The sequence below is a fragment of the Ciona robusta genome, chromosome 10 (assembly GCF_009617815.1).
Source record: "Ciona robusta chromosome 10, ASM961781v2".
In the NCBI taxonomy this organism is placed as follows: Eukaryota; Metazoa; Chordata; class Ascidiacea; order Phlebobranchia; family Cionidae; genus Ciona; species Ciona robusta.
This window is the reverse complement of record NC_143244.1, coordinates 3,560,159-3,583,357: the sequence shown is the minus strand read 5'-3', so window position 1 is coordinate 3,583,357 and position 23,199 is coordinate 3,560,159. Positions and strand designations below refer to the sequence as shown.

Below are 23,199 nucleotides of genomic sequence, written 5' to 3'. Positions count from 1 at the left end.
TTTATTAAGGGGCAAAAGTATCGTTAAGTTTTTAATTAGTCACACATATTCTTGCCTTCTCCCATCGACAAGTTTTTTGTTTTCTTCCAGCTACACTATGTTGCTGTACATTGGGATGCTGCAACTTTTATGTTCTGAAAGGATAAATAGACCTTCAAAGCAACACCATTTTTTGAAGTGTGATAACATTTATTACTGAACAACATGTACCACACTTGCACCGAGTTTGTACAACCCTAAAAAGCTTGGTTACAATGACGTCATCATTAACGTGTGACGTTAGATGTTCAAGCTTCGATCGCCGAATGACACCAGGCTGTGGATTCCAATATGGGGGAAATAGAGAGCGGCGATTCTCTCACAGGGAAAAGGAGAGAGGCGAATACTACAAACGTTGGCAAAATCATTATGCAGCAAGAGAATAGGGTTCGGGACAGCAATGATCGCTTTTTGATATGACGCCTCTCGTCATATACCAGAGTGTACAAAGGTGGGGCAAAATTTGTCTAAGCGGATTCTAAATACGCAGCGTTACACCGCTGCCATTCGCATTAGGAAAAAAATATTAAGAATAATAGATTTGCTTGCACTACATAGCTAGAGAGGAATCGAACACAATCAAGGAAACATCTCTTGCAGCTTAAGTGTGCTGGTCAGGGATAGTCGACTCAACCTCATTGCAACAAAAGTCACTTGATAATACGAAATGAAAAAGTTGCTGGTCCATCAAAAAGGCATGTTTAAAAAACTGAACAAACGGACAAACAGTACTGAAGCGAGTGCCATTAAAATGGTTTCTACAGTCGACTTTCGCTACTAGAAGCGAAACCGGTATTCGTGAGTTTTAATTCTTTTACTAGTTGCAGCAGATTGCTGAGTTAGACGCTTGGTAGAGAATTTGGTTCAAAGTTTCAACTCATTTGCAATTTTTGAGGCAATGTTTTTGAAAGCTATGCTTGTGCCCGATATTCTCTGCAAAACAAAAATATGTTTAGGTTTAGGTTACAATTTTTATGAAGCATATGGCCTGGTAGCATAATAGGTTTCCCAAAATTGTAGTCATACAGAAGAAGAAACCACCCATAAATACCCTTTATAAAAGAAACTGCTGTTACTCTATATTTTATAAATGGGGGAAATTTTATGGAAAGGTCTACCACAGAACTGGGGACTTAGTGCTAAGTTGGAAAAATTAGATATAATATTGTGGTGTGAGACGGGACACCTTTGGCACATAACTTCCAAATATCCTGATCGTGTTTTGAACAATTAACAACGGTCTATGGTATTTGTGAGGATACGGTTTTATATTTCCTTAAATGTTCTTTGTTTACTATCAACTGGGAGGAAACGAGAAAATTAAATTAAAAGGTTGTCCCATTTTCCCCCAAGCTACTATACATATAATGCACAAAAGTGGAAAAATAATCACCTTGAAGCGGACACCATTAAGTGAAAGACGAGGCAACTTGCAAACTTCCATTTCCCATTGTACGAGGTTATCAGCGTGACCATGTCCATTTACACAGAATAAAAGATATTTTTCTCTCTGTTCATAATCGCAACTGTTTGCATCCAGAACCTGGCAGGAAAAAAGATTTAACTTAGAGATTAAAATGCCAATGTTGGTTTAGAGGTAAACATCATTAGTGAATGCACAAGAACTAAAATATTTCTTTTGGTACGTGAAGATTGAAGAGTAAAATTTACATTTTGCACAACTGAAAATCATTAAATAAGTGACCTCCAATTTTTACAAAAAAAGTGTTTAGATCTGTGAATTTTTACTATAACATCCTGCAGAAAATGAACATTTTTTAAACTTCTGGTACCTCCCTATCTGTTATACCACATCACATACTCAACGTTCATATCGTACACAATGAATTGAAAATTAGATTTATAAGTTCAAAAGTGAAAAAATATTTTTTACCTTTCTAATTTCCTTCATCATTTCTTTCGGTTCCATGGCTGATGTTGTCTTCATTGACCAAGTAAAACGAAGAGATCGAGGTTTTGAATCTTTCTCGGCTTCGGGGACGCCTCTGCTGGTGCTGTGGACGCACAATATGTTAGGAGAAAATAAAGTGAAAGTTGTTTAGGAACTTACTAAATTTTTATGTGTTACTGCAATACCTATGTTGGTATTCTTAATACCAGAAGCTTGTTGGTATATTTTTACTGATTTTTTTTACAATTTATGTTTTATTTTTGGTCAGCATAGAAGAAGTTTATTTTAGGTATTTTTTATGAAAATGTCACTTTATTAAACCCTACTGATTTAAATATTGAACAACAATTTATTTTAACACCGACATGTCTTTTGCATAATGTATGAAATATTGTCTAGTTTGTTCTTATGAAATATATTATGCATGGCAGCAATAGCAGACAATGGGGGAACACTGGTTATGGCCAGTCATACACCCATGCTGTAGTTACATGCAAGACAATGCCCCCCAACTTAGTAAGCTAAAAAATAAGCGCAAAATGTAATTTAGTGCGCTAAACTTATACAAACTTAATCTTAAAGCCTGCAGGTTAATAGCTAAACTGTAGGCTATTATTCGCTGCGTATAGTTCACAGTTAAACTATGTTTTTTTTGCAAGTATAAAGATAAAAACTTAAGTAAAGGCTAAAATAGATAAATAATTGCACGTAATATCATATAAGTGTGTAATGTCTAATAAAAGACCATGATTTTTTGGGGATTGCTACAATTTCAGAACAACTCAGTATAATAAACAAAATATACAAAGAATGCAGCAGAAAAGTAAAACACAATCTTAATTTTGGTTTGAAAAAAATGAATAAGTTTAAAAAACTGTGTCACAGGCAAACCAGATAGCATTGTTATGTAATAGACAGACATGATTGTTACACAACAATACCATATAGTGACAAGCAATAAAAACTGCTTTTATGGGAGAAATACATAAAAAACCTCTACTTTTCCTATTTCTATCTTTGTAAAATCATATTCATGTAAATACTTTGTGATATTTTATCATGCGTGTTTATTAAACTAAGTGCAACCTTTTTTTTTTCTTTTTTGTAACTAAACATAATATATTAGAACTTTTACCTTTCATAAGCCTATGTTTTTAAATCTTAAGATATGTGTGAAAGCAAGAGATATTGCTACACTAAGTTTCAATAGGTCATTGGAAAACAAAGGGAAGAAAAGAAAGTTTGTTATGATAGTTAAGAGCATTCACGGTGACCAGGTTTCAAATCAGTTTTTGATTAAAAAGCTTTGCTGGCAATAAAAAATGACATTGAAGAAAAATAAGTTGAATATGGAAACCTGGCCTTGTAAGTGAAAAGAGAATCTGAGGTATTTGTTACTGGCTCAATAACCAATGTTATCTCTGCGTTTAATATTATTATCATCTCAGTCATGCAATCAAGACATGCTAGTCAAATTACTGACCGTTCGCGATCATACCGCCGTGAAAACCTCAATGACCTCCTGTAAAGCAGCACATTATTGCACACAACAGCTGAACACAGGCAAACATACATACATAACATGAACACACAACAACAGACGACATGTTTACACACACACTAGCTTGGCCAACTAGGTCTAAAAGCATAGCAACAGTAAGCCATCTAAGCATACACGGTGGAAAGTTTAAAGAATTATCTTTGCTAGTTAATCTACCAACCTTCTGTTGAACTTGGATGACAGCTTGCTCAAAAATCCACTGGCACCTTCCCGTGACCCAGATGGCCCACCTCTGGATGTGGTGTTGGAGTCGCGGCCTGAAGCCATGGCACCTGGCATGCACTCACTCACAGAGGGAGAGGTGGGTGGTGGCGGGCCGTTGTAGGTCGCAGTGCGCCGGGTGCGCTCTTGTGTCTGGGGTCCGTGGTAGGTCCGGCGCTCTCGTGCATTCCGTGGGAACGGTGTCGCCGATGTCTGGCTATGACGAGCGTGGATTGACGAACGGGCTCCTGGAGCGATGCTAGTCGTTCGGATCACAGGTGAGGATTGCTTCCCAGGTGATGCACTGCTGTGGATAGTATTGTTTAATTGAACTAGCTAAATTGGTAATGGTCGATAATAAAAAGGGTTCTTAAAGTTTACAAGACATGTATCTCTTGACAAAACATACAAAACTCATACATTTGGGCCTAATTTAAAAAAAAAACATACAAAACAGCATGACAACAAGCTTGCTTTAATAGTCCTAAATTTGCAAATTTTGCAGAGATGAACATTACAAAATAATTAGGCATTCTAGAATAAGGCAGAATACCTTATTTCGAATTTAGAACTTTTAATTTTTACTTTACTAACATAATTCATTTTTCAAACTAAAGTAGCGAAGCTGAATTTCGCACCAAATTAAAGGTAAATTATTTTTTTATTAAAAAAATCAAATTAAGTGACATGCATGTTTCAATCTATAGAGTTGTTCAAATCTATTGATTAAAAACAATCCACTTGGAAGTTGGAAATGCAATAATTTAAAAAAAATTGGCTTCCAAGACTTGGTGTGCTTTAATTGCAAGATGCCTTTGTGCACAACACACTAAACATGTAATTAGGTCAATTTATTCTAAGACTGCAGCAATTAATCATATGCAACCCACAAAGATATTGCTTTTTGTTTACAAATTATGTTAAGTGCTGCATGTCCTGTGAAACGGAAGAGCTATTTTAAACTCAATAAGATCTGTTTTATTGCACTAAAATAAAAGCTGCAGGTATGCATAAATAAGCCTAAGACACTAAAGGTGCTCAACACGCAGTGCAGTTAACGTACGTGGGCCTATGTTCAGGTTCCTCACTGTTAACCACAGTGGGAATTGGGGGAACTGCAGTGGAAGACTGTGTTTTGTGGTGACGTGGCCTAACTGATGTCTCTTCTTGCGGACTGCAACAGGAAATGGCACCAAGGGGTAAAAAATATATAATTCATCAACTGGAACTACTGTTATTACAGACAAAGAAATGTTAACAGATGAACTTGGGATTTTTAGCAGAATTTTTTAACTGACCGCACTTTTGTATATTTTTTTGTTTTTCTTTTGTTTTGTACCGCCCAGATGGCACTTTTGTATAAAAATACTCCCCCAGGCCGACTAGAACCATTTGCTGTATCTGTATGTATCTTGTAAGCAAGTGTGTTGTCTTAACTCGGGTTATGAAGTTTGTTGAAATGAGATATTTGGTTCGTTATCTTAACCCACTGCATTAAATACAAGACTGCATGATGGGACACTGAGTGTTATTACCTTGTTTCTGGTGGTAATGTACGAGCTGCTTTATCTCCTTTTCTATCAGTGCAAACATATGTGTTTCTACGAGTCATGTCGTTATTTTTCCATGTCTGTAACAAGATGAATTTGATTAATTAATGGAGTTTAAACTTTAAAAGTCAAGGGAACCCCAGTTTTAAATAGGTGCTGATGATACCTTGGCTGTCTCGGGTCTCTGGTTACTCGGGATTTCTGCTTTGTTTGGGTTGGCTGCCGTGGAGGCTAGAAGTGCTTGTTTGGCTCTGGAGGTGAACATAAGTGCAATTATTTTATATATTACATATTTCACTGAAATTTTTATTATATCATCTGACTGGTAATGAAAAAGGTAAAGGGCTCCAACCAATTCTTATTGCAAGATTTTTTTGGAGGTTGTAAATGAACCAAGGCATTTGCATGTGAACCAGGGTTTCCCAAACAGCGTTAATGAACATCAGTTGTCGCCGAGAGTATACCAATTTTATACCAAGTATATTACAGTATATATATATATATTACACTGGTGCAGTTGAGCAAGTTATTATTAATAAATGAGCTGTGGATTCAACGTATATAGGTATAGCCCTAGTACTAAATATTGGGACTTGCATAAAGATAAAGGAAAATTATTTCCTATCAGGGTTGTAAGAATACTGTTGCACAAACATTCAACTTATTTAATTTTTTTGTATTTTTTCCACAGAATGTACAAAATGCAACAATCCCAATTTATTGTATGTTTTCTTCTGTACAAGTCGTGCGAAGTGTGACGTTTACTTTTCAAACACCTACTGCTGTGTCTATTAGGGATGTGCCGAGCCGAGCCCGAACTCAAAAGCTCGTGCCCGAGCGTCTCCTTTTTGACGCTCAGCGCTCGGCTGAAATCTGGGCCGAGCGCCGAGCCTCATATGCTATTGCTATGTTGCACGCGAGAGCGAAAAATACTGAAAATGAAAAAAAGTGAAGCTATTAAGAGGAGATAATGAGAACAGTCAGCGTAGCTTTCTCTTCAATTATTTTTCGTTCGTTGTGAATTTGCTCTCTCGCAAGTAACGAATCGCAACGTCGGCGAATTTGACCTTATGCAATTACAGCAGGTGTCGAATTACACGATAGCCTAATCCCTAATGTTTCCATATCTGATTTTAAATAAAAAGCCAAAAACTCTTGAACTTTTTTACAGGATTGTAGAAGTAAATCCGGACGGTGATCGGTTAATTTTATTGAAAATCCGGGCGTAATATATTTTACGCACGTCTGTCACTCAAGCTACGAAATCTTGCATATTTCTGACTATAGTGCGGGCGCCTGTGCGATAGAAAGGTTGTTAAAGCTGCGATTTGATGTTTTATGTTTGTTGCGTGTTCGTTATAATCACGGGTGTTCGTAATTATCAGGTAACGAAATCGATCGAATAACAAACATTGCCGTGTTGCATTTTGAATCTTTTTTTGTTCAATTGTTACTTCACATGTCTTACTGTAACATAATTATTAATTATATGACATTTCATAATGTACCAATCGAGAGAAATGTGCCCATTGCCTGACCCACCACGCGATCGAAAGGTCACATATTTACGCTCTGCGCTCGCTTAGGAAATAAAGGAAGACCCATGCGATAGCATACATTCAACACTTGGTAAGCGAAGCAATCGTTTTGAATATGCTCTCGTGGAAAGTGACGTAATGCCACGTCAGCGTGCAGCCAGTGTTTTATAAGCCAGTGTTTTATTGTTTAAACTTTCGGATTTTGCAATAGTGTTACTGTTACATAACTTAACAAGTGTACATAAATTTCTAATTAAATATTTTATGGAAAAAACTAATATCTTGCAACTGGGATTTACGAAACTTTGGTTCTTGCGCGGTGCCAACGAACAACGTTTTTTGGCCTCTGTCCAAGCTTGGCCGGGACGATATTTACTTCGTGACAAACCGTTCCGTCATTTTAGCTAGTCGCTGTGTTTTCGCAGTGTAACCGATGCGCCGGACGTAAGAAAGTTGATTTTATTATTAATAGGATTTCTTTCTATTACAAAAATACGAGTGTTTTTCGACGATCCGGACGGTGACATTATCAGTGATAAAGGGGTATTTCTACAATTCTGATCTGATAAAAAACTGCTGCAACAGTTATAAATAATTTTAATTAAATATTTTTTGTATGAATTTTACATTTTGCAACACTGGGAATTACGAAACGAGACGTCTCTTTAACCGCAAACCACGTGTTCTGTATTATTTTGATTAGCGACGCTTTTCGACTGAATAGGAACGTATTCTTGTACGCCTTTCTCCTTGATGACGTCATAGGTGCTCGGGCTCGTGCCGAGCTTTTCGTTGAAGCTCGGCGCTTGGCGAACCCGAGCTTTTACGACCTCAGCACATCCCTAGTGTCTATTACTACAATATTTATCACTATATTCGGTCAAGCATGCGTTTGAATTTAGAACAATCGCTGAATGTAGTTGGTATAATGGTATATAGCAATGGCATTGAATACAGAATTAAGAAATTTTTATTAAACCAACTAACTTACCCTGGAGTTGTGTCCTCTGATATAGCCGCAATAGCTGTACGTGGAGATTCACCATTTCTAAGATTATGTTGGTGAGCAGAAGTGGAACGTGCAACTCCTTTTACAACATTGTTTGTCTTTGAATCTAGATGGAAAAAAGTAAAGTATTTTAAATAATCAGGCACTTTGGAAAAATAACATTTTGTAAAATTGAAAAAAAAAACATTTTTGTAAAATTGAAAAATTTAAATTAAAAAATAGATTTTTTCTAATTTTTTAAAGCAGGTGCTAAATCTTAAAGCAACTGATATGGTAAAGCGAAGGTGATTTAGAAAAAAAATAATTCATCACATAAGTGTGTCTGTTTTTGGATATGTATTTTGAATTTATATTCCCTAGGTGATATTGATGGCAATGGTGTATTTCATTTATTGCTTTCTTGTATAATGCCCGCTTTATTGTAGCATGGTAATAACCTTGAGCTGAGGCATAGCTGCTGGCAGTAGAGACTGAAGCTCTCTGATTTTCTAAGTAATTCCTCACTATTCTCATTTTATCTCTGGGCATGCTTCTGGTGAAATTGACCCTGACTAAATTTTGCTCAAAACTAAACGAGCCGGCAGCCAGGCCCCCCTCGCTTCTGTGATCTGAAAATATAGAAAAACAAATTCTATATCTCAAATTATTGAAAGATTTTTTGAATCTGTATAATCGATCTAAAGAACGAAAGCAGAAAAAGGGGCGATAAAAAGTTTTTACAAAATTGAAACTGCCAAAAATAAACCAACCATATAAATAAGTCAGTGTGACACCCATGTATTCATAAACAGCCAAAACGCTGTTGGCCAAAAAAAATTAATGTTACAAAAAAATATTTTCCCTTACTTTCTGTGCTGACCCTTCTTGGCTTCTGATTGGCTGAGACACTCCTGTGAACTTTTCGAGTCTGCTGATTGGACGGCGATGGTTGGCCGACTTGTTTAAGCGATAAAGCACTGCTTGATCGAGATGCTGATGGATCAGAAAGCTGAAACAAAAATATTTTCACTTTAATACTAAAAAAATAGAAAACTCATAACAGACTTATTATTTTGCATTTTTCCTTTTTTGTTGAATCAGTTTAACATACTTTTTAAGTTTTTACATTGATTTTTAGTAGCAAGCCAAATTATACACAATGGTTAATTTATAAAGAATAAGCTTAAAAACATACAAAGTTTAAAGTATATACTTGTACTGCTTTATTTCCCAATATAGATAAATAATAACCAACCTCTGAAGGCTTAGTGCCAAGGAGTAAGTAAGTTGCAAAGGAATCGTCATACGCACGGGTTCTGATTGAGTTTTCTACTTCTTCCTTGTTATAACCCATGTCAATCATTGACTCTGGTAATAGATATACTTGGTTAATGGTGGGTATGTAAGTTATGGGTTTGGAAATCATGTATGCTGTAATGTGGGTATTTTCTTGTATACTTCACAAACTTGTATATATAATATACAATCGAAAACTTGATTATTAAAATATGTAATAACTACTAACGCAAACATGTTTTAGCAAACTGTTACAACTGAATAAACAGTAAAAATGTTTAAAAAAGTGGCTGAAATGTTCATTTGGTTGTATTTTACTTGAGATACTATGTTATAACAGGTTAAAAAGACAGTATTTGTGCTCTATGTTATAACAGGGGTAAAGATACAGTATTTGTGCTTTTATTATCAGTGTAACTTGTACAGCTACATGCTGATAAATAAAAAATCTGGTTGATAAGCTGAAAAAGTAAGTTGAAATTACCGAATCGAACGTTGCAACCCAACCAAAGAATTTAACATGAATTTCTTATTTAGGGGATATATATTAACTTACGTAATCTGCCTTCATCATTCTCTTGGAATGGAGCATCCACATAAGGTTTAAGTGGTTCATCTTCATGGCCGATGTTCATCCATTTATCTTGCATTACGGACTGCACAAAGGAATGGTAATGGTTTATTTATTAGCTTCATGCAGTTTTAAATACTGGTAGAATTTATTGAACTTAATTTAAAGTAATGTTTATTAGAAGAGGAGTCACTAGAGTAGTGCTTGTTATTTGGGGTGGCAAGTACCATGCAACTTAAAGGAACATACCAACGAAAAAAATGTGCGTCACCTTTTAATTTTTACTGATAACACTACAAGTAATACCAGGGTATGAATAGTGCAACTGCATCAACTTTATTTGATCCTATATTTATACAACCACCACATTAAACACTTCCTTTGTTAAGTAAATAATATGGCATTAAGTGGAAACTTCCTATGTATTAAACCATGGTGTAGGATACACTTAAAAGTAAAGTAACTACCACAATTAACAAAGGTGACAAATTAAAAATAGAAAAACAAGAAATATAGACTTTTATCATGTGCAAAAATGGAATCTTATTAAATTTTAATGTCTAAGAAATGAATTTGTCAAAGTACAAATGCACCTTGTGGACAATGTACGTTATACCAGAAACATTTTTTTAGTTTTTTTTTTTAGTGAAAATGTACTCACAGTCAGTGTTCCACGTTTGGTGGGGTTGAGAACAAGAAACTTTCTCAGTAAGTGCTCACAATCAGTGGACATATAAAAAGGAATTCTGTATTTGCCCCGAAGAACACGTTCACGCAGTTCCTGCGATGTGGAAGAAAGTTAAATAAATTAGTTCAAAGTAAAATATACAAAATTGGGAGTGTTCGAGTTGGTGAGTCCCACAGCGCTACACAAAAAACCTTCAGAATTGTTACGAATGTGTCAAAGACGCAAAAAGTAAGTTTCGTAACCAGTGGCGCAGCTTGGAGGGGTTTCGGGGGTTGTGACCCCCCCTTTTAAACTAAGAAAAAAATTTTTTGATTAAAACCCCCCTTATTTTTTTTATGGCTGCGCCACTGTTCGTAACTAACAATGCGATTAGGCAGTAAATTTCCAACAAACGAAAAAATAATGAAAGAAAAATTCATGCTGGTTTATCTCAATATCTTTTAGTGGCGTTGCTTTTTTTAATTCTATTATTTTTCGCCTTTGCGTGCAACAATAGCATTTGGGCTCGGCCCAATTTTCCGCCAAGTGACGCGTGTTAAAATGGAAGAACTCCGGTCACAAGCTTTTGAGCTGACTTTGGCTCGGCACATCCCTACGAATTAGATAAGAATATTGGCTACTGAAATCTTTTTTGACAAATCGCAGACAATCAATACCAGTTTAGCTAAGCCCAATCTAGAGCATTAACATAAAGTTAAATATGAATGCCAAAACAATATTATAGTATTCGATTGTGCAAGACTTTAAATGTTGTTCAGTCACAACCTTTTAAGTTCAGGTTCAAATCCCTAATTAAAAGATATACACCGCCATTCCAAAGCATACCTGTTGTAAACAGACTTACTTTTAAATTCTGGCCATCAAATGGTAAAGAGCCGCTGACTAATGTGTAGAGAATTACACCAAGTGACCACACATCAACCTCTGGTCCATCATATTTCTTACCCTGAAAGATGGTGTGTTTAAACATAGAAAAATAACCAAAATATATCCCTGTAACTACCGAAAACGAAATATTTACAAAACATTAATTCCTTAAACAGTGACACTTGGCACAATAAAGTATAAATTGTTCAATGACGTTTTTTTAAACATTTTTATAAAATGTGTTTATTTTGTTTAAAAAACACCAGTGTCATTACTTGACACAGCACATGCTATATCCTATATGAATACACCAAGTAAGGGAAAGAAAACACATAATGTGCCATTGTCCTTCCCACCAGAAAAACAGAGATTACAAAAAAACAGAATGGGCATTGATAAAGAACGTCATGCACCAGTTCAATCTGATGTCTTAAACACCTTTTAATATAGACATGGACAGTGGTTAGATAACTATGACTAGTTGGTAGTGATGTAATTGAAATAGCAATCAAATAAACTGCATAATCAGATTCAACAGGCATATATCTTGTTTTTTAACTTTACAATAGAAGACCGTGGTTTACTTCGATACACAAATATATATACTTTTTTTCAGTTATAAACACTCATAGTTCATGAACCTTACCCAATTTTATTCACAATTAAACCGTGTTGTATTGACTTAAAGGGTGTTTTACAATAAATAAAAAAATGTATGTATATATATATTACATTCTACAAAACATTATATTCTGTTTTTTTTTATGAGATTCTGTTAAAAGCAAAAATGTAATCTAAACATTCTTTGGTTTAAATGAAACTAACACATTGATGTCACCCTTACCTGAAATAACTCTGGTGCAGCATATGGGGGACTGCCACAGAAAGTGTCAAGTTTATGTCCGGGTGTGAATTCATTGCTGAAACCGAAATCTGCAATCTTTATGTTCATGTCAGCATCCAACAGAAGATTCTCAGCCTGAGGATAAGAATTTGGGAGTAAATTATAAAACAATAAGGAAAAAAAAACTGAAACTCTGTTAAAATGAACTGGTCTACAAGTTTTTTCTTTTTGTTAAAAAGTTGTGAAAAAAAAAACAGACTGAGTTATGATTTATCTTAATTAGAACCCCTTTTTCATATACTGCCCAGAACCATACATACCCACTATTTATGTAATATTGGACTACGAGTCTACGATGAAACAAATATATAAATAATGCAGTTTTAACCTATAAAGTCAGGCTAATTGTGGTCTAAATATGTCTACAGGCACAAGCTCCTGCATACATAGGCTCATAAATGCCATTTGGTTCATTTTTATAAGGGTATTTATCATATAAAATCTCAACCTATTTACAGCAATTTCCTAAAAAATTGTTTCTTTATGTTTATGGTCAAATAATTGCTGTTTTGGCAAAGATTTAATAATTCATGGCATTTTCTTGCCTTATCAACATAGTGGTTAACGGTTTCCTGAATTCTATTACTCAATGTAGTTGTTATTGATGCACTGCTGCTTACCTTCAAGTCTCTATGGACGATATTCTTGCTGTGCAGATACTGGACTGAAGATACGATCTGAAACAAAAGGTAAAATTCTGAAACAGAAGTAAGCATATTTGAAATGAAAAACGCTATACAATGAGGGTAACTATATTTTTGTGACTATTATGTAAAGAAAATATGGTTAAAAATAGATGTTAAAAAATGTTTGGCCCACCTGGCGAAATTTGGCTCTTGCTTCCTTTTCTTTCATTCTGCCATGAGCCACAAGGTAATCAAACACTTCACCTGTGCAGAGTGACAGTTTTACTACCGTGATCGCATGGTTTAATACTGTAATAGCTGTAATGCCTTATCACAAGGTAGTAAAAAGCTAGTAATACAATACTGGGTGGGGACAATTGGAATGGTTGGATTTGATACAATGTAAAGAAATACTAAAAAGGAAATATTGTTGTACTGTTAAATGTCAAATTTTTAAATAAAAATTAAAGACATTATTACAGCAGTTTGTTAAAAGTAAAGACAAAATGCCTAAGAGAACTGTGTATTTTCGGTGATTTAAAACGAAAAACTGGATAACGTTTAGTTATACCTAAGCCTATTAAATTGGCACAATACCCTGTGTCGTAATGTAACTGAACTTACAATTGTAATTGTGATGCATACGATAAAGCGTTTATGCAATTAAGACAACACCCATGCACTTACACACATCGCGCATTTAACGTTAAAATTCTCTATTTATGATTTCATAGCTCAGTAAGAAGGCACGGTGCTTCGAAAAAACTTAGAAGCAAACCAGTATCGGGCAGATTTAAATCATATAAATTCGTGGTTCAATAAATTTGACGAGGGAGGATTTATGTAAGGGTAACTTACAGCTGCATGGGATGGTAATCTGTGTGCAATTCGGATTAGAGGTAAAAACATACACATCCCTAGATGCTAGCCGATTAAGCAGACGCGGGTGGTAATATTTGTTATGCCAATATTTTGCATCGTTTAGAGCTTAAATTCTCGCAAAAATTGTAAAGAAAAGAAGATATGTAGTACAGGTTACACAACAAGCGAAAATTACCAGACAGGTATGATATTTACATTTGAAAATTAAAACTAGCTTGAATCTTGACAAAATACCCCTAAATGAGTTTTAAATGTATAACATAATAAAAGTCAATGTTTAGGCAAACAAATAAAACTTTTTTTTACCCACAAATTACACTGTGTTTTTATACTCATACTACCAAAACATGTGTGTACTAATGAAAATGTTCTGGTAATGTAATAGGGAAACTAAATAATAAAATAAGGCAAGATCATACCTCCATTGGCATATTCCATAACAAGAAGCAGTTGCTTGCTGTTTTCTATCACCTCATACAGTTTCACTGTGGAATAAAAAATACTTTGTATGAGGGTTTATATAAGAAAGTAAATAAATAACTTTTGTTTCTATCGTCAGAAAAAGTGCAAACAGCAAAAAAAACGGATATTACCAAAAAATGGTAAAAAAAGAAAAAATTCTCTAATTGTTTATAAAGAAGTTTTAGAAGTACACATGTTAATGAGAATAGACATAACTTAAATACGGAAAAAAAGGAAATACAATATTGCTGAAGATGTTGGCTAGCAGTCCTATCACCATACATGCCTCACATAATCAATAGTTGCAACCATGATAATTATCTCTTCTTAGATTCATTAATTAATATTGAAGTATGGATATTCACCAATATAGTGATGACTTAGGCATGGCGGGGGTAAGTCATGGCATTTATGAATTAGAACAATGGTACTCAAACTAAGAGTTCTATTATTTATTGTTTTAAACTAGAATGTTCCCTATAAATTCTTGGTTTACTTTAATTGTTGCTTTTTTGTTTTGTTTTTAATGTATCTTATTAAACTTGCAAACCTTGGACGACCTACATGTATCACAAAAAGTTTTTCCTTCACTACCTGTACCATACTTTTACACTTACAAGGTGGGTCATTTTAATTTTAAATTAACTTATGACTTATGATACTGATCAACAGAGAAACTTATAATAAGTAACTAACACCAATTTTAAAAACATATTAACAAATCGCATGCAGATCTTCACAGTATGCGTGTTTAGCATTTATAACAGGCTATTGTTTTGACTGAGACCATGTAGTTCTTACAATCTACGTATGACCCCTAGAAGAGCGATCACATTTACTTGACAAGGTGACAAATATAGGAAATAATCCATATGTTAAATCAGTGGCTATTCTCAAACATAAGGAGAAAATCAAGTATTTTATGTATATATATTATATATCAAATAGGAAAGAAACAAAACATTAAAGCTGACACTCAATAATATGGTGGAATTGTATTTGGAATAATAAAACAGGTTTAATTTTTTATACTTGTCTTAATTTATTAAGATTTCTTTATAAATTGAGATGACATACATCCTATATATTTTGTATCATAATTTGCATATATTTTTATGGAAATTACCAAACATGAGGTTCCATTACTGACCACAGAATACCACAAAGCACATGTCGCTAGAACATCGTGTCCTTCTAATGCCTTCATTTTAGTGGCCGAGTGTTCATTAATTTTTTAACAGGTTTTAGGAAAAGGCTTGCATTTCGGCATGGCCGCATTTAATTTGACCATGCATTGCTTGCATTTTGTAAGAGGGCAATTTTCATCAATTGTTTTGATTGGTAAATGTGCTTGCTATGCAGCAGTTGGTATTTTGAAGCAAGTTAGAGTTAGACGGAAAGATTTGCCATTTAAGCAGAGTGTATAAGGAAAATAAAGATAATTCCAATGACAAAAACTAGTCACTAACAAAACAAAAGTTTCTTTGAACAAATTTGCATCTTTATGGCATAAGGAAATTATGTATAAAACAAACACTGTACACAACTACACATGCACCATAGATTACTAACAGTCGGCCATTTTTTTAAATAGATTGACCTACAAATACATATACGCCTGATATCTAAGTTTACATTTTAGAATTTACAGTTTTGTTTTATCAATAAAAATAAATATAAAATAGAAAACTCTACATGACAAACAAAACCAGAAGGGCCTATCATTTAAAACATATTAAAAGTACATTATAACAAAAACTTGGAACTACTACATTATAACCAAAACTGTTCACAATAATGAGTGCTTATTTATAAACTGTTTACAAACTCTATGTTGATAAGAAACTTAGTTTAGACGTCTGTTTATGTTACGGCTTGATGCAGTTAGCATCAGTGTATGTTTAAAATTGGTTATGAGGTGTATGGCCAACTAATACTACAGCCTTTACTTCCACTAACCGCATCATTGAGAATCGGCCATGACAACAGAATAAAAATAAAGACTTCCTTTAGAACCACAATGGAGAAAAAGCATACAGGAGAAATAAGGTGATGTTAAAATTAGCTCATATACTTCCAATTATATAATAAACGATAGCATTTTGTGTGTGGGATAAATTGTGCACTGCACTAAAAATGATTTATAAATACAATTTCTTAATCAAGTTGGAAGAAAGTGTGCCAGGAAGTAAATAATTGAATATCCTTGTGGTAGTGTGGACATTAAGAAATACAGCTGCGTAAAAATGAGTACCAATACACACAATTCTCATTTCAGAAATCCATTCTCCACAAGGTTGTTTGAAGGGATTTAATTAAACAAACATGGATAGCGTATATGAACCTTACAAGTCTGTTGTACCATATAGGCCTACAATGTACTAATTTCGAAGGGGTAAAACACATTTATATGTTTAAATAACTTTTTCACATGTTTTGGTACACTGTCCCTTAAAACCTGCATACACAAAATGAAGTAAATTATTGCACTCTATATGAAAAATCACATTAGTAATAGAGACTTAACAAGTAGCATTTTGAAGTATAAAGGATTGGTAAGGATTAAAAGTATTACAAATAGCCTGTTATAGTGAATGGTTAGTTCAGATTATCAATTAAGAATTCTTTTGGATTATTACAGCTAGTTCGCTGTGTTGTGCGTCATACACCATGACTTCACCACCATGACATAATTATATAATATCCTTGTAATATAAGACGTGATCATAAAAGCGTTATATTCTATTTGAGTAACATATGGGTATATTTGTGGGAACAGTTATGATTTGTTGAATTTTTTCTACGAATTTGTTTGGTACTGTCAACAAAACAACAAAAATAAAGAGGACTGGAATAACAAAGTATTGATACACCTCAATAGTGTGAAATTTTTATTTAAAACAACTTTTATCCCTAAACAGAAATAAACCTATACTGTGTACTAGAAGTGTCATTTTGATATATAATGATTCACCAGTACATTTATGAACAAACATAATTACAGGCATTCAGGCAATGATATACTGGTCTAGTGGTTTATCTTACAGGTGTAGTAAAAGTAGACTAATGTGAAACTAGAACTAAGATGGAAACATATTACGAACCGGGATTAGATTGGCAAGAAAATTAATGTTTTAAGTGTGGCTGTAGTGAAGTAGCATCCATTTAGAAAATTAACAACGTTATCAATAATGTGTGTCATAAAGTCTAAAGTACACAAAGGAGAACTGTGCATTTTTCATTTTACAAAAGCAAACAGCCATGAATCTTAAGACACAACTGATTTTTGATAGCTGGTTAAATTTGTATACTCATTTCAAGGTAGATGATACACTGAAGGCCAAAAACACAGCTCATGTATTAATTACAGTTAATTGTAGCCTTGCGACTGCCCACAGATGGTTTGTATAAAGTACATGTACAAGACATGACACACAATTTCAGAACACTATCATTGTACAGTTCCTTACAACTAGTTATACTCTTAATACTTTTGGAGCTTGTTTTTTTGTGAATATGACAATACCAAATATATATTATTCTTTGTTATTATAAAGAATTGAAGAAAATTTCAAGTATAAATATTGTTAATGAAGTGAAAACCTAACACGTTAAAATATTATACCGGATAATTTGGCTTTAGTTTATTGAGATTGAGGTTAAATAGGAAATCCACAACATTTAAAACAGGTAAACTTACCAATGTTGGGGTGGTCTAAATGCTTCATGATTCTCACTTCACGGAAAAGCTAAAAAAAGAAAAAAGTGTAAACATCCACTACATGTGTAGGCAAGTAGGCAACTATATACTGTAGCATAGATTCCTTAATATATCTTAAGGAGTCTAAAACTTGCAGTAATATTTCAATGTTGATTAAACTAATTTTTTTAGGATATAAATATATAAAAGTGCATAAAAATAGTTTATATATAATAGCTAAAGAGTAATATATTACTTGATTAAATCATATCACTATGTAACACCATCACATGTAAGTAACTAAAATCTAACAATTTTCTTTTTAAAACACAAAATTTCACTTTTTGGGCAACAGTTTACTTTTACTACTAAGTGTAAGGCATGACATGGATGTAATTGTGTGAGATGAGACATGGAATTACGCAAGATACAAAAAGGTCTGGTGCCATGCTCGTGTTTCAAGTGGCTGTTGATGGATAGCTGGCAAAAGGTGAATACTCAATTTGCCTGGAAGTTCCCTATAGTGACTTGGTACTATAACTTAATAAAGAAATATACATTCAAACCAATTCACAAAACTGATGACTCACTATTTATATCAATATGTAAAGGTATAGTTTGACCTACTGTACATTTACTTTATCAATGAAATAGACATGCTGAATCTTCACAGTCAACAGTATAGTTAAAAAAATTAAGCAATAGTGGTTAAATAAATTCACCTTTTGTAAGCTGCTTGTATTCAATTGCTTTTTGTCGATTATCTTTATAGCAACCTGTATAAAGTATTAAAAAATTAAACTTAGATGGCACATTTGAAACACACTTAAATTCGAATGTCCACAAAAGAGTTTAAGTGCCTTTTCCATATATGGCATACACGCGGAATAGAGTTAAAATGGATGATATTAGCTAGGGTTTATATACCATGATTAACAGAATAAAGTAGTAAACAAAGCAGCACATACATCACAAGACAAGCTTGTTTAAGAACTGCAAAAGAAGTTTTCTTTATTGAACTGAAGACTCGTGAATCAACCACAAATAATGCAATATATAATATATAAAAAATTCTCACCTCCCGTCCAGTTAAAACGTGTCTTGCGAGTTTTACTTTAGCAAAGTTGCCTTTGCCAATGGTTTTAAGAATCCTATACTGGCCTATATGGGGTTGGTCATCTCCTGTAGCCATTCTAGATCGTTGCATGTGATTAGATGGGTTGCGGTGTGACCGTAAACCATCACCACTTCCCTGAAAAAGTTTGTTTTATCATAACCACTTGCAAGTGTGTATTCTTACATGAAATTATAACATGCTAAAATTTTTTCTAACATTAAGTAATTATAACATGCAAAAATTTTTTCTAACTTCAAGTAAAACAAATTAAACTTTAAACACGTACCCTTCATTTTTAGGACAGTGCAATTACATGTGAACTTGCAATAAAGTTTTTATGAGAGTTGAATCTAGGTTGATTTTTCGAAAAAATCTAAGTGCGAAGATTATGTTTGCCTAGTTGTTTGTTTTCCGATTATAAACCCGCTGGTGTGCACGGTAAACAAACATCACACATTACACAAAAGCTTTGACTCGCTTATGGTAATCCTTATTTCCCTTGGGATTTCTACTTTTATTTTTTCTTTACTATTTGAATTGGCATAAACCTACACATTAGATGATAGTTTACTTACTCCTCTGTCTTCTGTAGCTGATCTCGACATTCCAATTCCACAAGTTAGTGGCTCATTGTTCAAAAGGGTGGAATGGAAATGGGTTAATACACCAGCAGTACCTTTTTATACCCGATGACAGACAAAATTTACAAAGATAGCAGTTAACGTAAACTGTATCATGCAAATATTACAAAATCCTAATTATCTATGAAAAATACAGAAAGTAATGAATTAAAGTCTAAAACAGAAAAGTCAATGGACCTAGTGGCAATAACCATGTAATGCAATTTACGGAATTCTGCGCTTTATTGATTAAACAAAAAACGCAGAATAATTATGCTCCCATTTATTGATTAAGGGATGTGATATTTTTTGAGGTTGAGTTCAAATAGGGATGCACAATACAGAATTTCTAATCTGTGACTGTAAGATTTGAATGTCTTTATGTTCAAATTTAATTATGTGATTTGGTATTTTGTTTAATGACATCATCATACATCATATCTTGAAGTACCTTAACAACTTTATAAAAATAATATTTGTGAAAACAGTTATATATCCTTGATTTTGTGGGGTTGCGCAACATTTTGGTAACTGAGTATCACAGCGCTACAATTACCTAATGGGATAATTTTTATAGATATCTTTTATACTTAGGATCCAGCAAGGCTACTGTTAAAGCATGAATAAACTAATTTATGTGGGTAAATGTAATATTGTAATACAAAAAAAAGATTTGAAATTCTAGATTCAGAATTTTAGGTTCGAAATAAACCATTCTAGGATATTTTAGAATACCTACCTAACTATTCTTGTACATCCCTACATTCAAAATGATAAAGCAGGGATGGTCTATACCTAATAAAGGTATTTTCCCGAAAAAGAATAACAGAATAACTAGATTTTCTAGACTACTTTTATCAAAATCTAGATTTTATTGAGATTTTTATATAGGCTGATCTCAATTTTTCCAACGTTATTCACATTATTTCCATTGAAATAGTATTTTGCTAATATGTGCTAGAACATGCATGAAATAAAAAAAATGCACATTTGGCATTCTCTCACCTAACATTATGATTAAAAAAAAACAAATGTAATCTCGCCTAGTGACACTTATTTCATTTGTAGAAGTTTTTTACAAAAACAAAAATGGTCAATACTGGGCAAGTCCACAACTTTAAGAAGAACTATGATTTGCGGGCGATTATCTTACCTAGTGGCGTAACCAGGAGGTTACATATTCATCGTTTTTATGTTTATTTTAAACTAAATTCAAAATTTGTTGAATTAAAAACACAGTTGCTATGTCTAGTTCTTTAAATAGGGGAGTTTAGCTATTTCTGTGAAATTTTTATCTTAGTATTTTATCTCAAAAAGCTACTAAGTTTTAAAAATTTGTTGCTTTAACAGTTCTTTATACATATATGAGATTTTGGTTAAATTGTACAGTGATGAAACCACAAATTTCTTTGAATATGATGTAAATAATCTGTTTACAGGTGGAAAAACATTTAATAATGTACTTACATAGTTTATTGTAAAACTATGCCATATTTTTTGCACAAACTATTGGAAAAATTAAACAATATTTGTCTAAAAAATGTAGCTAGAGCAGTTGTCTGTATTATATAACACCATTCACAATCTATTACACAAGCAAAAATCTATTCAGGTTTAAAGTTAAAGGCCTATATTTTAAACAGGTCACACAAAGAGTAACATTATAAAGTGAAACGTTTGTTTAGAATTTTAAAGTTTACCTTTACAGTTATGTTAGAAAATACAAGAATTACGATAAACATATTTATATTATATACAACCCCGCACTCACCAAAACAACAGGTCTCCAGATTTTTGACGTCAACCCATTTTTTTAAATAAACGTTTTACCCTACAGTGTTACTCTTTGTGTAACCAGAAGTTAATACATTAGAGTTTATTAACAATATACTTCGTACCAATTATATGCATGAGCCTAAATTTTAAATCGCGATTTTCCTATAATAATGCATCAAATTTTAGCTCAGACGGAAATCTTCAAGTGGCTGTTATAATGAATCTCCAATTGTTCGCTGTAGCGAAAGAAAAACACTCGACTTTGAAATCACAAAAAGGGGGTGGGGTAACTTGCAAGTGCAATTTACAAGTTTAGGGGCATTAAATTATGATTTAAATCGTTTTTTTTTCGTTTTGAGTACCTTATATTATCGATCGTTTTCGGCAATTGTTTTGAGTACCTTATACCACCAATTCAAGATTCGATTATATGTCGAATACCTCCCACAGAAATAAAAAAGAATAGAACGCGCATCTCCAATGTCGGTAAAGAAGAGAGCATGATACACTCTCTTTTTTGCGAGTCGTTCCCGTTTGCTATTGTAGTCAATGGAGTTCAGGGCGTTTTACGTAGTTTATCTTCGTTTTTTTACTTAATTTCAATCTATGGGAAAAAAAACTTTTTTTAAATATATATATATATATATATCTAACAAATGTTTGTTGAAACGTTTTTTTTAAATTTAATAAATAATTAAATTTTCTAAACACATACTGGCGTAATAAAGTGGAATAATTAGTGTAGTTTTTGAAATACACAGCTAAAACCTCCTAAATCGTCTATGCTCCTATCTTTTACAATGGAGACCAAGCGAAATGGGGACGGAGTTGGCGGTCACGTGAGTAGAAAGAAGAATGTATCGCGGTTTTGAGCAGTTGCGTTATACTTTTTTTTACTTCTGTAATATCTGCACACAATTGCTTAACAACAAGAGAGTCTATACCTATTAAAAGGACACGATTATCACGTAAATGTACATCACTAAGTTCGTGATTGGCATTTCAAAAAAGTGTAACATCGCCGAAATTAACATGAATGCAACATAATCACATGAAAGTGTAAAACCGCGTCAAATTAGATAAATGTAAGATTAGGCGGTCCCTATTTTACCTAGGCGATCCCAATAGTCTACATCAGTGTCGTAGAAACACCGAGTAGTCTAACTGTCCCTATCTTGTTTCCAAAATCGAGCAAAAGCGATGACTTTAGCAATGAATTTAAACGAACTTATTAGGTTTTGTTTGCGATTTTATTTTGTGGAAAGGCATAAAATAGCATATATTTACCTTATAAAACATTCTTTGCAAAAATCTATACAATTACCCCTATTAAATGACTAAAATGTCACAAATTCACCGCTTCTAAATCTCGTTTTTTAATTTTTTCGACACAGAAAACAAATTAGGCATATTTTTTAAACTTATTTCTATGACTCCGGTCTACTGCAGCCTGTCACTCCATGGTTCTTTGGATGACTCTTCAAAAAAACATCGATATGGACCCTACGTCTGAGTAACTTGTACATAGCAAGGTGGGGGAAGATGGGACACTTTGTCAGACAAGACTTTTTTTAATTTTCCTTTTACGGACTCCCAATTAATAAAAATCAAGAAAATAAGGTTACAGGATTATTCGACAGTATTATCACGACTTTATAAAACGCCCGTCAAGCTGATTACTGTTTTTAAATATTAAAAAAATATGTAAAATAGAAACAGTATACTTTGAACAGGTAAAAAGTGCGAAATAGTAAGGTGCTATTTTTTAATGCTCGCTAAAACCTAGTAAAGCCGAAGAACTTTTTTAGTTTGCGTGTGCGAACGATTAAACTAGTTTCATAGCTTTCAAATTTAACAATGATTTTAAACTGTCCCATCTTATCCTGTGTTTTTTCGAATTT

General features: G+C 33.4%; 1 protein-coding gene across 7 annotated transcripts; it reads right to left on the bottom strand.

Moving 5' to 3' along the window:
- Window positions 1-168: 168 nt before the first annotated feature.
- LOC149729620 (MAP/microtubule affinity-regulating kinase 3-like) lies at window positions 169-19,684 on the bottom strand. 7 transcript variants are annotated; one of them, XM_089887069.1, is made up of 22 exons: window positions 19,478-19,684; window positions 18,864-19,037; window positions 18,508-18,561; window positions 17,786-17,834; window positions 14,043-14,108; window positions 12,935-13,005; window positions 12,736-12,792; window positions 12,056-12,190; window positions 11,189-11,290; window positions 10,318-10,437; window positions 9,642-9,741; window positions 9,045-9,157; window positions 8,657-8,798; window positions 7,793-7,916; window positions 5,430-5,514; window positions 5,249-5,343; window positions 4,777-4,887; window positions 3,673-4,020; window positions 3,435-3,473; window positions 1,934-2,054; window positions 1,433-1,582; window positions 169-972 (listed from the first exon to the last, which is right to left on the bottom strand). In XM_089887069.1, exons 1-22 carry the CDS (start codon window positions 19,505-19,507, stop codon window positions 904-906), a joined length of 2,355 nt encoding a protein of 784 aa, XP_089743195.1. In that variant the 5' UTR covers window positions 19,508-19,684; the 3' UTR covers window positions 169-903. The 7 variants fall into 7 exon arrangements, with proteins under 7 accessions (XP_089743195.1, XP_089743196.1, XP_089743197.1 ...); XM_089887070.1 differs by having other exon boundaries at window positions 3,673-4,017; XM_089887071.1 differs by lacking the exon at window positions 3,435-3,473 and having other exon boundaries at window positions 19,478-19,683.
- Between the last annotated feature and the right edge of the window lie 3,515 nt (window positions 19,685-23,199).